The sequence below is a fragment of the Manacus candei genome, unplaced genomic scaffold (genome assembly GCF_025592945.1).
Source record: "Manacus candei isolate 608988 ecotype Guabito, Panama unplaced genomic scaffold, ASM2559294v1 h1tg000019l, whole genome shotgun sequence".
In the NCBI taxonomy this organism is placed as follows: domain Eukaryota; kingdom Metazoa; phylum Chordata; class Aves; order Passeriformes; family Pipridae; genus Manacus; species Manacus candei.
This window is the reverse complement of record NW_026138067.1, coordinates 5,554,270-5,567,477: the sequence shown is the minus strand read 5'-3', so window position 1 is coordinate 5,567,477 and position 13,208 is coordinate 5,554,270. Positions and strand designations below refer to the sequence as shown.

The 13,208-nt window shown below is 43.1% G+C and overlaps 1 protein-coding gene across 3 annotated transcripts in view; it reads right to left on the bottom strand.

Annotated features, from left to right (window-relative positions):
* The window catches only part of BAALC (BAALC binder of MAP3K1 and KLF4), a 35,699-nt gene extending 24,027 nt beyond the window's left edge, over positions 1–11,672 (bottom strand). The window contains exon 1 of one of the 3 annotated variants that reach the window (XM_051785194.1): positions 11,170–11,672. In XM_051785194.1, the coding sequence (XP_051641154.1) occupies positions 11,170–11,332 (163 nt within the window). In that variant the 5' untranslated portion in view covers positions 11,333–11,672. The remainder of the gene's footprint in view (positions 1–11,169) is intronic. The other 2 variants (XM_051785193.1, XM_051785192.1) reach the window with 2 other exon arrangements.
* Positions 11,673–13,208: the final 1,536 nt, after the last annotated feature.

Sequence of the window (13,208 nt, the reverse complement as noted above, 5' to 3'; positions counted from 1 at the left end):
TCAGAGAATCCAGAATGATTTATCTGAACTCTAACATGATATGAATTTTAGACAGTGAAGCAAAATACAATGAATGTATTAATGCCTTCCTCAAATTCTGGAGGTGGCTCCGAAGCTGCCCCCAGCCAGGCAGGGCTGAGCTGTGCCAAGGCACACCACGGGTGTGGGGAGGCAGCAGGGAGCTCTGTGCCTTCCTCCCTGCTTCCAGGGATGCTTATTTGAAGTCAGCTCACCCTAAAGCACAAACAGCCTATCAGGCTGCAAACCTTACATGGCCTGATTTTCCAGGTACAGGCCGATGCTAAATCTTTGCATATTGTATGTTTTGATTTCAAATTGTGATTCGGAATCATGGTACAACTATCTTATAAGCAAATCTAAAAATGTTGGAATCACATCTGTGAAACAAAGGTTAATTGTTATATTTATTCCAAATAGGAAAAGCATGCTGCAGCACTCTTTAACAATGTGTGATCATTTCAAAGCTCAAGACAAAGGATTCTACATGGCAAATAGACTCCAGAAGCTGAATAAAAGGGAATTGGTCTGACCATGAAGGGAAGATAGGAAAGGTTAACTTAAGAGAACTGTAATCATGGTGCTAGGCAAGGACTTAATGGCAGACAGACAACAGAGTTTGATGTATGAAGATACAAGTTTTGATAACTGGAACAAGATGGAAGAACTGAATTTTCACTACATTGTGGAATACGGATCAGCTACATTTTGAAAGGCATTGCAGGATGAGTACATTTTTTCCTGGGAAAATAATGAGGCAGAATGGATTAAACAACTAACCAGTGCCACATGATGTGCCAGAAACAGATCACTCATTCCTCCACAGTGAAAAACTAACACACAAATAGCAAACCTCTGAAGTGCTTTTCATAGTACTGCATTTTAGAAGGACAGACAGTGCAGGCATCTGCTTCTCTACACGCAAATATACGGCCTATGTTTCAGTACTGCCTATGAAAAATACACCTTAAAAATTATACCCTCCACACACAATACCTTACGTCATGGGTGTCCAAATTACGGCCAATCAACCTGTTTTCCAAAGATGCTGGCTTTTGGCTCAGTTCCTGTCTGACCCTCTCCTTAAAATGCCAAGACAGAAGCTCCCCTCACAGGAGAGCACTGTGTGAAATGGAAAACAAGCAGTAGGCTGCTGGCCCCTCTCAATCATCCTTCCCCCAGTGGTGCCCACCCAGTTTAGAGATGGGTTCTGAACAGTGGCTTAGAGCTGTGGGTGTTCACGTGGCCTTTCCCTCTCCTTTACATGGTCTTTCATTCTTCTTTGATGTGTTATAATGAAACATCACTCAAAATGTTTCAGGCTAATTTCCAACACAGACATGGAAAGTATTACTATCATTCTTATTACCTAGCTAATAACGCATGGAATTTTAAGATGAGCAGATAGTATCATTTCAATTAATTACACTGAGGAGCAGCAAAAATATTTAGGCAGACTAAACATAAATCCTTATGAAAAGCATTTAAATGTACATGAAATTTGAGCTGAAAGGACTCTTCAGTTTTGCTCACCAAGGTTCAACTGCTGGAAATTGAAGCTAAAGGTTCCAGGTAATACATTGCACATTTATTTTAACAAATAGTGATTAACTAGTAGCCTAATTTACAAAGGCTTAGGCAAAATGTCAACCACTGGAAAGCTGTAAATTCTGTTTGAATGTCCCAAAAATGTGCTCCATATGGAAATTAACAGAGGACAGACCAGTGGGCTGTATGGCCAGCTGACATTCCAGCCTTACAGTCTATGAATATACAAAAGGATACTGCTGACTTAAGTGGCTCACGTTATGACTACAGTCATAAAGTGCTTTGGCTCAAAGTATCTGTATGCATGTGAAAAAGTCATCACTCACATCTAATGTTCGCCCTAAAATGAGGGCCGTTGCCACGTTAAAACCTAATGTCATCAGCCAGCAGCAATCCTTTAGATATATCTGTGACATTTTTTCCGTCTTTTCCACAGGCAGTGTGAGCACTTAGAAAACACTCGGGCACCAGCATTGTGCAAGTGGTAGAAATTCATTCTTTTAGTACTGCAAGTGCTTGAAACAATTCAGATGGCCCACCTAGGAAATGCTAGCAGTTTACAAGAATGACAATTGCAACATGAGGACAATATTCAGATGAAATGTGCAGAGAGAGAAACACAACCATATACATTGTTAGGAGACTGGTAAAAAAAAAAGGTAATCAAAATATTTCAGTCAGTCAGTAAAGAATAGGTTGATTATTTTTCTCTAGCATCTCTAGCATCCACCCAAACAGGCTACCCTGAATCCATGTTCTTCCAGGTGGAATGAGAGGCTCAACATTACTTCTTTTTCATCAGCTTAAAATTTTAGGCTCAGTTAAGCAAACAGCAATGCAGAGGGGTTCAGTGGATCCAGGAAAAACCTTAAAATGTAAAATCCTGCCTCATATCTACAGTTGCCCACGCTAACTGGTAAAACACCACTCCATCTACTTGTTTGTTTTACTTTTAACTCATATTTTTCCTAAACAGAAAAGGCAGTGTGACAGTCTAGGGAAGCAATTATGCATGTATTCATCACTAAATAAAATTGCACTATTGATTTGTGTATAGCAAAGGACCAAGCCACTTGTTTCATGAGAGACCACTGCTGAAAAATGTACACACTCACCACACAGCCTTCGAAATCTGATCTGCATACTCCTGAAAAGAGGGCTGCTTTGTGTGGCTCAAAGAAAAACCTTTATGATAAATGCATGGCTTCGACCATTACATTTCTGAGCCTTAACTATTACTGTATTTTGATTTAAGGTAAAGCCCAACTTTCATTCCCAGATTTCTTTTAACTGCAATCAATTTATTTCTGTTTTAAATCACAGGAACACCTGAGGAAAAAAGTGGAACTGGCAATATAATTTCTGCTTCTATGAAGAAATATATTTCTATAACTGACTACAGATAAAGACAAGAGAGATTTCTATCACTTCAATGCTGGATTACTGCAATTTATGCTTAATGTGGGAATTTTGGAAATTTTAATCAACAGGCAATGAGGTAAACTGCACTCTGAACTGTATTTCCTGTATGCAACATATTGAACCTCTGCTTTGAGACTGGCAGGAGTCTTTGCTTAAAGCTAATTCAAATTTTATCTGTTTGCTGTGAACTCTACATTCCTAAACTGAAAAATACAGGATTAGAACTGGCTGGAAAGTGTAAATTCATTCCTAAGGAAAAGAAAATGAATGTTTAAATGTCCTGAATCAGCATATAAAGGGGTGGGAGTGGTCATGGGGAGAGAGCATTTTCCACAAGAACAATAATTTTGCAGAGCAATTTACTTCTGAGCATCTTGCAGGCAGGATCTGTCACTGACAAAAGCCACCACTCAGATTTCCTGCCTAAATCCTTTCAGACACTCTCCCTCTCTCACCATCCCTACTCCTGCTGCAGGCTCTTCCCATAGTTACTGACAGCCCTCTGGCTCTAAGATTTCAATGCTGCAAGAGATTTTTCCACAGGAAAATAATTTGGAAAGATGGTTCCAAGTCATCTCTCCTGCAAATCATCTCTGTTGATGCTCAACAACCTTTCTGCTTTCTGACAGCTGGGAAAGCCTTTCATGTAATTCAAGTGTTCATGCACATCATGTTTTTAGTAAATTTATTTTATCAGTGGGTAAATTACTATAATGGGGTAAAGTGTGGGTGATCAATCCTACTAGGTTTGCTTTAGATTGTAGAGGGGTTTAGCAAGACTTTTGGCCATTAACTAAATGGGCATGAAGCAAAGAGTAAGAGGCTTTGTGGAAAAGTTTGTTTCGGGGTTTTTTTTTCACAGCCTTTGCAGTGTTTTGAGACAATTCTTGAGTCAGAAAGTGCAATAGAGAGCCTGCTGGGGAAAGAAGAGGCAGCTGGAGGACCCTGCCCAGCTCCTGACTTCCTCTCCTGTCACAGGAGTATGAGGCAGCTGCTCCCACCTGAGGCACCAGGACCTGTCAGGAGGATTCAGGCGGTACCTGAATGACAATAACCACCTACCATTAAACAAGATCAAAGTTGTTCGAGCAATTGAGTCTGATACATCTCACAAAATAGCAAGTTGAAGGTTCATGATAGAAGAAAATTTCCCATCTCTCAATTATCCTTGACACTTTTATTAAAACTTCACTTGCTATGGATGCAAGCTTTTTATATGAGAATTGATACTTATTAAAAACAAAATAATTTAAAAATACTTTTAGAGGTGGTGGGAGAGATTGCTTAGTACATAATAATGGGGCAAATAAGTATCAGTGATATTTTTTAACTGAAAAGTGAAATTAAGCCAGTATTGTACTTTCATGTGACAGCAAAGATTAAAATGTGTGCATTGGAAGAATTAACAGCTTGGGTTAGTCTGAAAAATATGGTCATTACAAAAGATTATACTTATCATACAGTCAAATTTTTATTTATCATATGAGTCCAATTTTTCCAATAATATCAATGCTGTTTTGTGGTGCAATAAATACTGTTTGAGGCCAATACTGTAATCCTTGACTGGGCTCTATGCTGAGCAAACCCCAAGTACATGTGTTGAATGGGAAATGTCAATGTTGAGTGTTTTCAGGTCAGTGCATTGACAAAAATCATTTATTGCAGAGATTACCCATTTAATTCTATTATTTCCCTCTATTGCTATCCAGTGCTCTTTATAATTTCCTGATCCATAGACCGGTGCAGAATTGTTATTTTTTTAATGGCAAAATTAATTTTTTTTTAATTTCTAAGAGAGGCATACAGCTGGGTGGTGCATCAATGTTAATTCCCTTTGTCCTGCAACACTTCCCACCCTTAATGCATGTGGGAATGGTTAACTCCTCTGAAGCAGCAGGGGCTCCGGGCTTTTCCGTTGTCTTGATTTGTCTCCACATTTGGTACTGAGTTTGTACTTCAGTACTGACAGCAAGGTTTGCTGTTTTTGTGGTCCTCCAGAGGTGTAGCGGGGAATGACACAGAAGTCGGTACCACTCAGAGGGAAACCTTTTGAATAACCCTACCAAATCGTGCTTTCAGGAAATTCAGAGGGCTTTGAACCCACTTATCTTCCTCTTGTTGTACAAATGGAACCACCTACACAAACCCACTCAAGGACCACTCAAGAAGTGTTTTCTGTGTTTAAGAAATTGATCCTCATAAATGTTAGCACATAAGTTGATGTACAAGGTAGGGGAGACATTTTCAGAAAGAAGGCTGTTTTCTGAAAGCTAGATGGTAAAAATTAGATGCAAGCGCTTTCTCTCCTTACTCCTCAGATGGACATGGGAGAGAAAACATAATGAAAGGCTCATGGGTTGAGATAAGGACAGGAAGAGATCACTCAGCAATTACTATCATGGGCAAAACAGAATCTACTCGAGAAAATTAATTTAATTTACTGCCCATCAAAATCAGAGTAGGATAATGAGAAAATATAAACCCCTAAACCTTAAAACACCTTTCCTCCACCCCTCCCTTCGTCCTGGGCTCAGCTTCACTCTCTGTTTCTCTACCTCCTCCCACCAGCGGTGCTGGGGGATAGGGAATGGGGGCTGTGGTCAGTTTATCACATGTTGTCTGTTCCAACCCTTCCTCCTCAGGAGAAGGACTCCTTGCACTCTTCCTCTGCTCCAGCATGGGGTTCCTCCCACAGGACACAGTTCTCCATGAACATCTCCAACATGAGTCCTCCCCATGGGCTACAATTCTTCACAAACTGCTCCAGTGTGATTCCTCCATGGGGTCACAAGTCCTGCCAGCAAACCTGATCCATCATGGGCTCCTTTCCCCATGGGTCTGCAGGTCCTGCCAGGAGCCTGCTCCAGCCATGGGGTGACAGCCTCCTTTTGGCATCCACCTGCTCCAGTGTGGGATTTTTCAGGGGCTGCAGGTGGATCTCTGCTCCACTGTGGACCTCCATGGGCTGCAGGGGGACAGCCTGCCTTCCATGGTTTTCACCATGAGCTGCTGAGGAATCTTTGCTCTAGTTCCTGGAACACCTCCTGCCCCTTCTTCTCCACCAACCTTGGCGTCTGTAGAGTTGTTTCCCTCATGTATTCTCACTCCTCTCTCCAGCTGCTGTTCTGCAGGTTCTCCCCCCATCACTTCTTAAATATGTTATCCCAGGGGTGCTACCACTGTTGCTGATGAGCTCAGCCTTGGCCAGTGGTGGGTCTGTCTTGGAGATGGTTGGCATGGACTCCACTGGACATGGGGGAAGCTTCCACCATCTTCTCACAGAAGCCAACCCTGTACCCTGTCACCTGCTACAAAACCTCGCCATGCAAATGCATTATATTACTATATCCAGCGTCTGGACTAATATGGAATAGGGAATTACTGTAATATGTCTGCAGTCCAGGAAGAGGCTGCATTTATTCACTTTTACTGTCATTCCAAACAGTAATAAGATCATCTCCTGGAAATATCACATCAGAGTCACTGCTTTAGTTGTTTATTAAACCTACCAGATTTTGAACCAACCCATTAAAAAAAATGCATGAGCACAAAGAGATCCTGGTATACCCATATAACACAATGATCCCTCTTAACCTAAAATAGACTGTTTATTAAATACTTCTCTGCAGTCCGATTCACAAGAAACCCTCTGCTGCACCAAGTTTTTAATTTACAAACCGATGCTTATCCACCTCTGTTGAGCTCTTAACTTAGCGCATACCGGGTAAACTGGTAAACGAAGGAGCGGATGACGGCAGGGCGGGCCAAGCCAGCACCAGTCCCTGTTGTCATGACAACTGGGCTCGCACAGCCCGGCCCTCGGCTGCCGCTGCTCCCAGTCCTCTGCTGCAAAGGACGGAAAACAGATTTTCCAAAACTTCTGTACCAAAGGTTACATCCAAAACACCATATTCTGCGCACTGAGTCTTGATCAGAGCCTAGCTACAAATATGGGCCTGATCCATAAAACTTCCCACAGTTGTCAGCGATCAGAAAACAGTGGAGCAGCAGCATGAGCCAGTCATTTAGCCTCAGAGAACAGAGCAAGAATTATTCATAAACACTCAAGTATATTGAGGGCAATTATACAAGATAAACTGTTAGCCAGCCAGATTGCTAGACAGTGATAAAATTTCTCCTGTATTCCTCTTGTTTTCTCTATTTATTTTACAAAGGACTCAATTCTTTCATTTCATAGGTATTTTCCAAACATCTTCACTGGACAGATTTCATTCCTCACAGTCCACTGACTGCAGTTATGTTTACTGATGCCCATGAGCAAGTTTTTCTCCTGAATTCATGAAGTGAGTCTGTGCCAAACATGGATAATGTTTTTCTTTAATATGCTTCAAGAAAAAAAGACTTTTCTATAGAAATAGTGAAAAGTAGAAAGCATAAAAAACAATTTTTTTTGGCTGATACTGTGAGTCACATAATGATTAAAATTCAACATATGTTTTACTAGTTGAGAAACTGTATGAGTCCTGAGCTTTATGCAGCTTTTCATTTCTGATATAAGAGAATTATTTTTCACTTGGTTGGTACACCATTTCAAAATTAATTACTTTTATTTGCATTTCAGTAACAATCCCCAGCTAAGACTGGGGTCTTACTGTGCTGGTTGCTGTGGGAAAATAGTAAGGAGAAATCCCGTCCTAAGGCGTTTGCAGCCTATGAGATAAAGCCTGATTGTAAGGGCTCTCTGACCACAAAGCAACATGTTGCTTTACCCACTCTAAGCACCTTCAAGTCTAATAAGGAAAAAATAATTGAACACAGCAGCTAACTTAGCCAATGAAAATGGAGAGAAATAGAAATATGATGACTTAAAGCCTTCTTTAAAAAAAAAAGAAATTAATTTTTGTTTATAGTTGATTTTGAACGGGTTTATAAAACACTTTTACAGTACTGGTTTCTTGTAGGAAATTGTGCATCCTAAATTACTAGGCTACACATATGTCATGTCAGGGCTGTGCAAATGTGTTCCAAAATACTTGAAGGTTTTTGTGTGTTTTTTGTTAAATCACTCTTTTCCCTGTGGTTTGCTTGTAACCCATGGTGACTGACCTGGGAACTCGCCTGTACCCACAGATTCTTACTTCCCCAGAAAGTCATTACTTGTGCTAACACTTCCACTTAGCTGAATCAGACCCTCTACAGAGAAGGCAATTTGTGCTGAGAGTTGCAAGGATCAAGGAACGGTTACTAAGCAGAAATGCAGTCCATTATTTTTCCCAGCTATGGCCTACGCAATAGCTGAATCCTGTGAAAAGTTCTTTGCTCTCATAGCAATGGATGTTCTTACAAGAAATGGCTCTATTGTAGGGGCTCATTGTGACTCTTTTTCCTCTCCTGTGGAAGCCACTTGCCCTATGAACAGTATGTACACTTGTCTTCTAGAAGGTATCTTTCAATTTCACCATCTGCAGTGCTTCATGAAGCTATTTAGTACTTTTCTATCCCTCTTCATCTTTATCAATTTATCCTGTTCATCATTACCAAAACCTCAGCAGCATACTGCAACAAGTTGCAACCATCTATATTTGTGGCTGTTAGTGACTTCTTGTGACCTAAGTTACTTCTTGTGAACTTAAAACCATCTATTTTATTTTAGCTATATTATAACAACTAACATTGTCCTAAAAGTATTCCTGAAAAAATAGGGAGATTACGATAAACTTTATTAAAATGGATGCAAAAAATCAAGTAGGGAAGTTAACAAATATTCTAAGAAAGCATCAATTGAAATGGGGCAAATGGAAAAGGAAATGGTAAAATACTTCCTTCCTAATTGAATAATATTTTAACTTTCAAATGTCTTTGCTTAAGGTACAAAGATTTGGCCACAGAAATACGTACAATTCTAATAAGGCACAGAAAGCTAAATGTACTGGCTGAAATTTGTGGTGCGATTTGTGGGGGTGAGATTACTCAGACTAAGATAGGATAGTTCCTACCTTTTCCTCATTGATACACTTGCTAATCCCTGCATACACTACATTCTTTCATCCCTGAGTGATTTACTCCTCATTACATTTTGATGTCCAGTGTCTGTTGTTTTTTCCATTTAAAAGAAACGTGTTGACAATCACAGCCACCTCTTACTGTTTTTGTCCTTTTCCCAAAATACTTCTTTGATCTTATCTTTACTTCTCTCTTCACAGAATTTCACCAATATATTCCAAGTGAAAAATGAAATATAACTTCATCCTCTTTTCCCCATCCTCCTTTGGTGCCCCCTTCCCTGGCTGCCTCCCTTTCTATGTCCTAGTTACAGTGTCTTCCTACCTTGATTTATGTCAATGTCATGTCCCATCTCCCCATGACCCCCATCCTGCTCATGTGCCCTCCCTTACTCTTCCCTTTTGTCTCTCAATCTTAGGTGGTTTTCAGTTCTCACAATAAAGGCATGTTTTCCTCTTCACGTCTTAAACTCATACTTGACCTCATTTGCCCCTCCAATTTCTCCCTTTCATCTGTAAATTCACTTAACATGCTGTTTCTAGTTCCCTAGAGTACCTCTACTTATTCCTTTTCCTTTCTTACTTCAAACCTTACCCTACTATAGCTTTCCATTAAGTACTTTATGACTTTCAAGGCACTAATTGGGAGCAGTGTGTGTTCCTCAGGTTCCTTAAACTGCCACCACCAGAGCTGTGCTGAAGAGTAAATCTTGCCCTTACTTAAGTCCTACAGTTCCTTTGCTCCTACTAGTCTGTCCTCTCCTCATTCACTTTCCTCTAATCTCTTCTTTCTTGTAAAGTTTCTCTTACCCTAATCAATCTGTGTTGGACTTGAGTGTTGTCCTCGACTCCTTACTGCTGGTATTCTCATCTCTAAATACAAATTCAACTATCACATGTTTCTGGGAAGAATACTTACTGGTCTATCTCTTTATTACTTCCTATTCAATATCAAGTCTTGGACTTTCTGGCTTCTGTTTATTATGTTCAGGCACCAATTGAAAGTAAACATGGCTAAGATAACACTAATTGTGGGTACACAGGTAACACTCACTGTGTTTAGCCTTCATGGCTGGAGATGAGACTGACACCTGTCATTCGAACTTACTGGCCAGCACTGTCTTAAACGTCTTTAAATTCCTGAAATGATCTTTAATATGGCATTTTATAGACCCATTCACCTTCAAATTCTCATAATTTCACATGTGATTACTACAAAGTCTTTCTTTAGCCTTCAGGAGTAAAACAGACCACTTGTGACTTCTCCCTCCCTGTTGTATTCTGGTCAGCAGAGAGTCATGATCTCTCTATTCCAGATGACCTGTGATGCCCACTTTTGTGAATTTTCACTCCTGCACTTCCATAATTTCTTTTTGGTGCTTTGTCACTTGCTATAAATGTCTGTAAAGCTACTGCTTTTCCTCTGAAGCTGCCTATAGGCATTTACTACTTCATATGGAAATTATAATCTACCTGGAGCAGTGACCACTTTCACGCTGTGTACAATATGAAGCATGATGAATTTCTGGAACTAGGCTGAGATTTCTAGATATTGCTGCAATACATAATAATTCTTAAAACATTTAAGACTCCACATCAGATCAGAGCTCCTCATTCCCTTTCCCATATCCGTCTCTACTGTAATACCTCAGGTTCACAGCTCAGGATGTGTCACACTGACAAGATCTGGGAAATTCAAACTTGCAGGTCAGCTTCTGTGCAGCCCACCCTCTGGCCAGTTTTCTGCAGATAGAAGGTATCAGAGGTAGTGTGGAAGAAGGCTGCGCACCTCTTCCTTAATTCAAACCTATTTCCTAAATGACTTGTTTTGCAGAAGAAAAAGACACGTATTCCACAGCAAGACCCTCCAAGACCAAGTTCTCTTCCCTTCTGGTGACGCTGTCCCACAGCTGCAGGCGTTTAATTCTGTCGCTCGTAGCCGAGCGCGGCCGTGAGCGGGTCTCTGGACCCTGAGCAGCTCTGTTAGCGCAGTGCCCGCTCCCGGCCGGGCAGGGCAGGCGCTCCGAGCGCTCCGCGGCTTTAGCGCAGACTCGGGCGCCTGCATTTCTCGGCGGGAGCGGAATACGTTCCCCTCGCAGCAGAAGAAGGGGGTGCACACACACAGCCCCGTGCACGCACACGTGTGTGTGAGGTGTCTATACAATGTGTGTCACGGCCGCTCCCCATCCCGCGGACCCCCCGCGCCGCCCGCACTCACCGGGGCGCGGCCCGCCCTGCTCCCGCCCGGGCTCGGCGCCGCCGCCCTCCTGCTGCGGGCTCTCGGAGTCCGTGTTGGTCAGCCAGGTGGACTCAGTCTCCCGCGTCCAGCTCTCGTAGTACCGGGGTTCGATGGCGTCGGCCCGGCTGCCCCCGCAGCCCATGGCGAGGCCCCGCTCACAGGCTCAGTCACAGCCGCCGCCCGGGCACCATCGCACTGCCGGGCACCATCGCACTGCCGGGCACCGCCGGCCCCGCTCACGCCCCCCGCCCCATCTCCGCTCGTCCGGCTCTCCCCGGCTCCGCTCGTCCTTCTCCCCCTTCTCTCCGGCTTTATTATCTCCGCTGCCCCCCCTCCCTCCTGGCTGTCCCCTCCCCTTCTCCTGCTGTTACCCCGTTCCTTCCCCTCCCGCTTCACTCTCCCATCGCACCCCCTCCCGCCTCGGCCCCGATCTCTCCCCATCCCCGGGTGTCCCCCAAAAGCAGGCATTGCTCCTTCCGCCGCGGCGCTGGCTCTGCCCCGCCAGATTCCTCCGGCTGCCCGCGGCCGGGGACAGACACGCCTCGGGCGGGAAGCGCTCCCTTCTCCCCGGGTTATGGATCTGTACGGGCAGGATTTACTCGCACATGCCAGCGTGCCACAGCTAGCAAGGCACAGCAGTCCTCCCGGCCTGCGCTTAGCAGCAAGCGCATGTACCCTGACTGGGTCTTGTGCTCCGTTTCACTAAGCCATTTGTCCTTCCCTGATTTAGCCGGGAGAGCCTTGCTTCCACCTTTAGCGTTAGCTGGTTTGCTGCTGTATAAAGGTGCAATACTGACTGCTCAACTCCAGAAATACTTCCGCTCTTTCCTCTTGGATACTCACTTTGGGAGGCAACAGAGAATATGAGGTATCTGCAGAACAGACTATAATTTAGGTTTATGCTCAGGGTAATCTAAACAGGCACAGAGATTTTTTGAGTCACTGATGGTGGTTGCAATTAGTATTGCAATAGCTGCTTGCCAAGGTCCCTGTCAGGGTTCGAGCCAGCTCCATGAACACTAGGCACTGTGGGATCATGTCACGAGAAGGAGACTTTAGCCCAGATGGATGTTTCTCTCCTGGAATCATTTTGCAGTAGAGCAGTAGGAATGACTGTCCCCTAAGACAATACAGAAGTTATGTTCTACACTCCATAACATTACACAGTGTGGCTCTTGGCTAAAAAAGATATATCCATTGAAATCTGGAGAAACTCAGGCTGTCCTGTTATTGGAGCTGAAAGTAGGAACATGAACTCTCTGGAGCTAAAAGATCTTGTTTCTAAAGGCTGGTACACGATTTTTAAGAGGACCCCATAGGCCTTAGCTCTGCATCGCAGCTGCTCTGTCCTGTGTTCTGGTTCTGAAGTGATTCAGGTTGAAAGCTGCTGTCTGAGTTGCTGAATCACTTATTACGCTTCCTGAAGCAGACGACTGTTCAAGCGTTTCTAAGCAGCTTCCCAGTCAAATACTGACTCACAACAACCTTACTTTCCAGCTGTAATGAGATCCCTCACCCATGGGGGTGCTGCTGACAGTTATTGCCCCCATACTTGTGCTACCAAGGTCCCAGGATCAGAGGAGCAGTGATTTGGAAGGAAGCAGCTGCTTTTTCATCACTGTGGTAATGTTTTGTAGATTAAAAATGTGTTATATTTATAAAAAGAGGGTTTCAACAGAGATTGTATTTCAATCAGACTGCCCCACCAGCATATTGTCCCCAGAGCAACAGAATATAGTGCTGTTTGAAGCCAATGATGAGGTCTAACACATATCCCACTTCCCAGGAGTTGTGTGTGCCCTGGGTAGGCATAGGACATGGCCCAGAAAAAACTGCCAGACATACCTGACTCCAAATAAAACCTCAGCAACACAGTCAATGTCTCATGCTGTAATTATGTGAAACAGCTTTCTAGGTTGAGAGCACTAGACAAAGTACATGCTGGAACAGAACCTTTTGGGAGCCTTTTTATTTTGTTTCATTTTGCCTTAAAATTTGGAGGGGCTCTGATAGGGTCT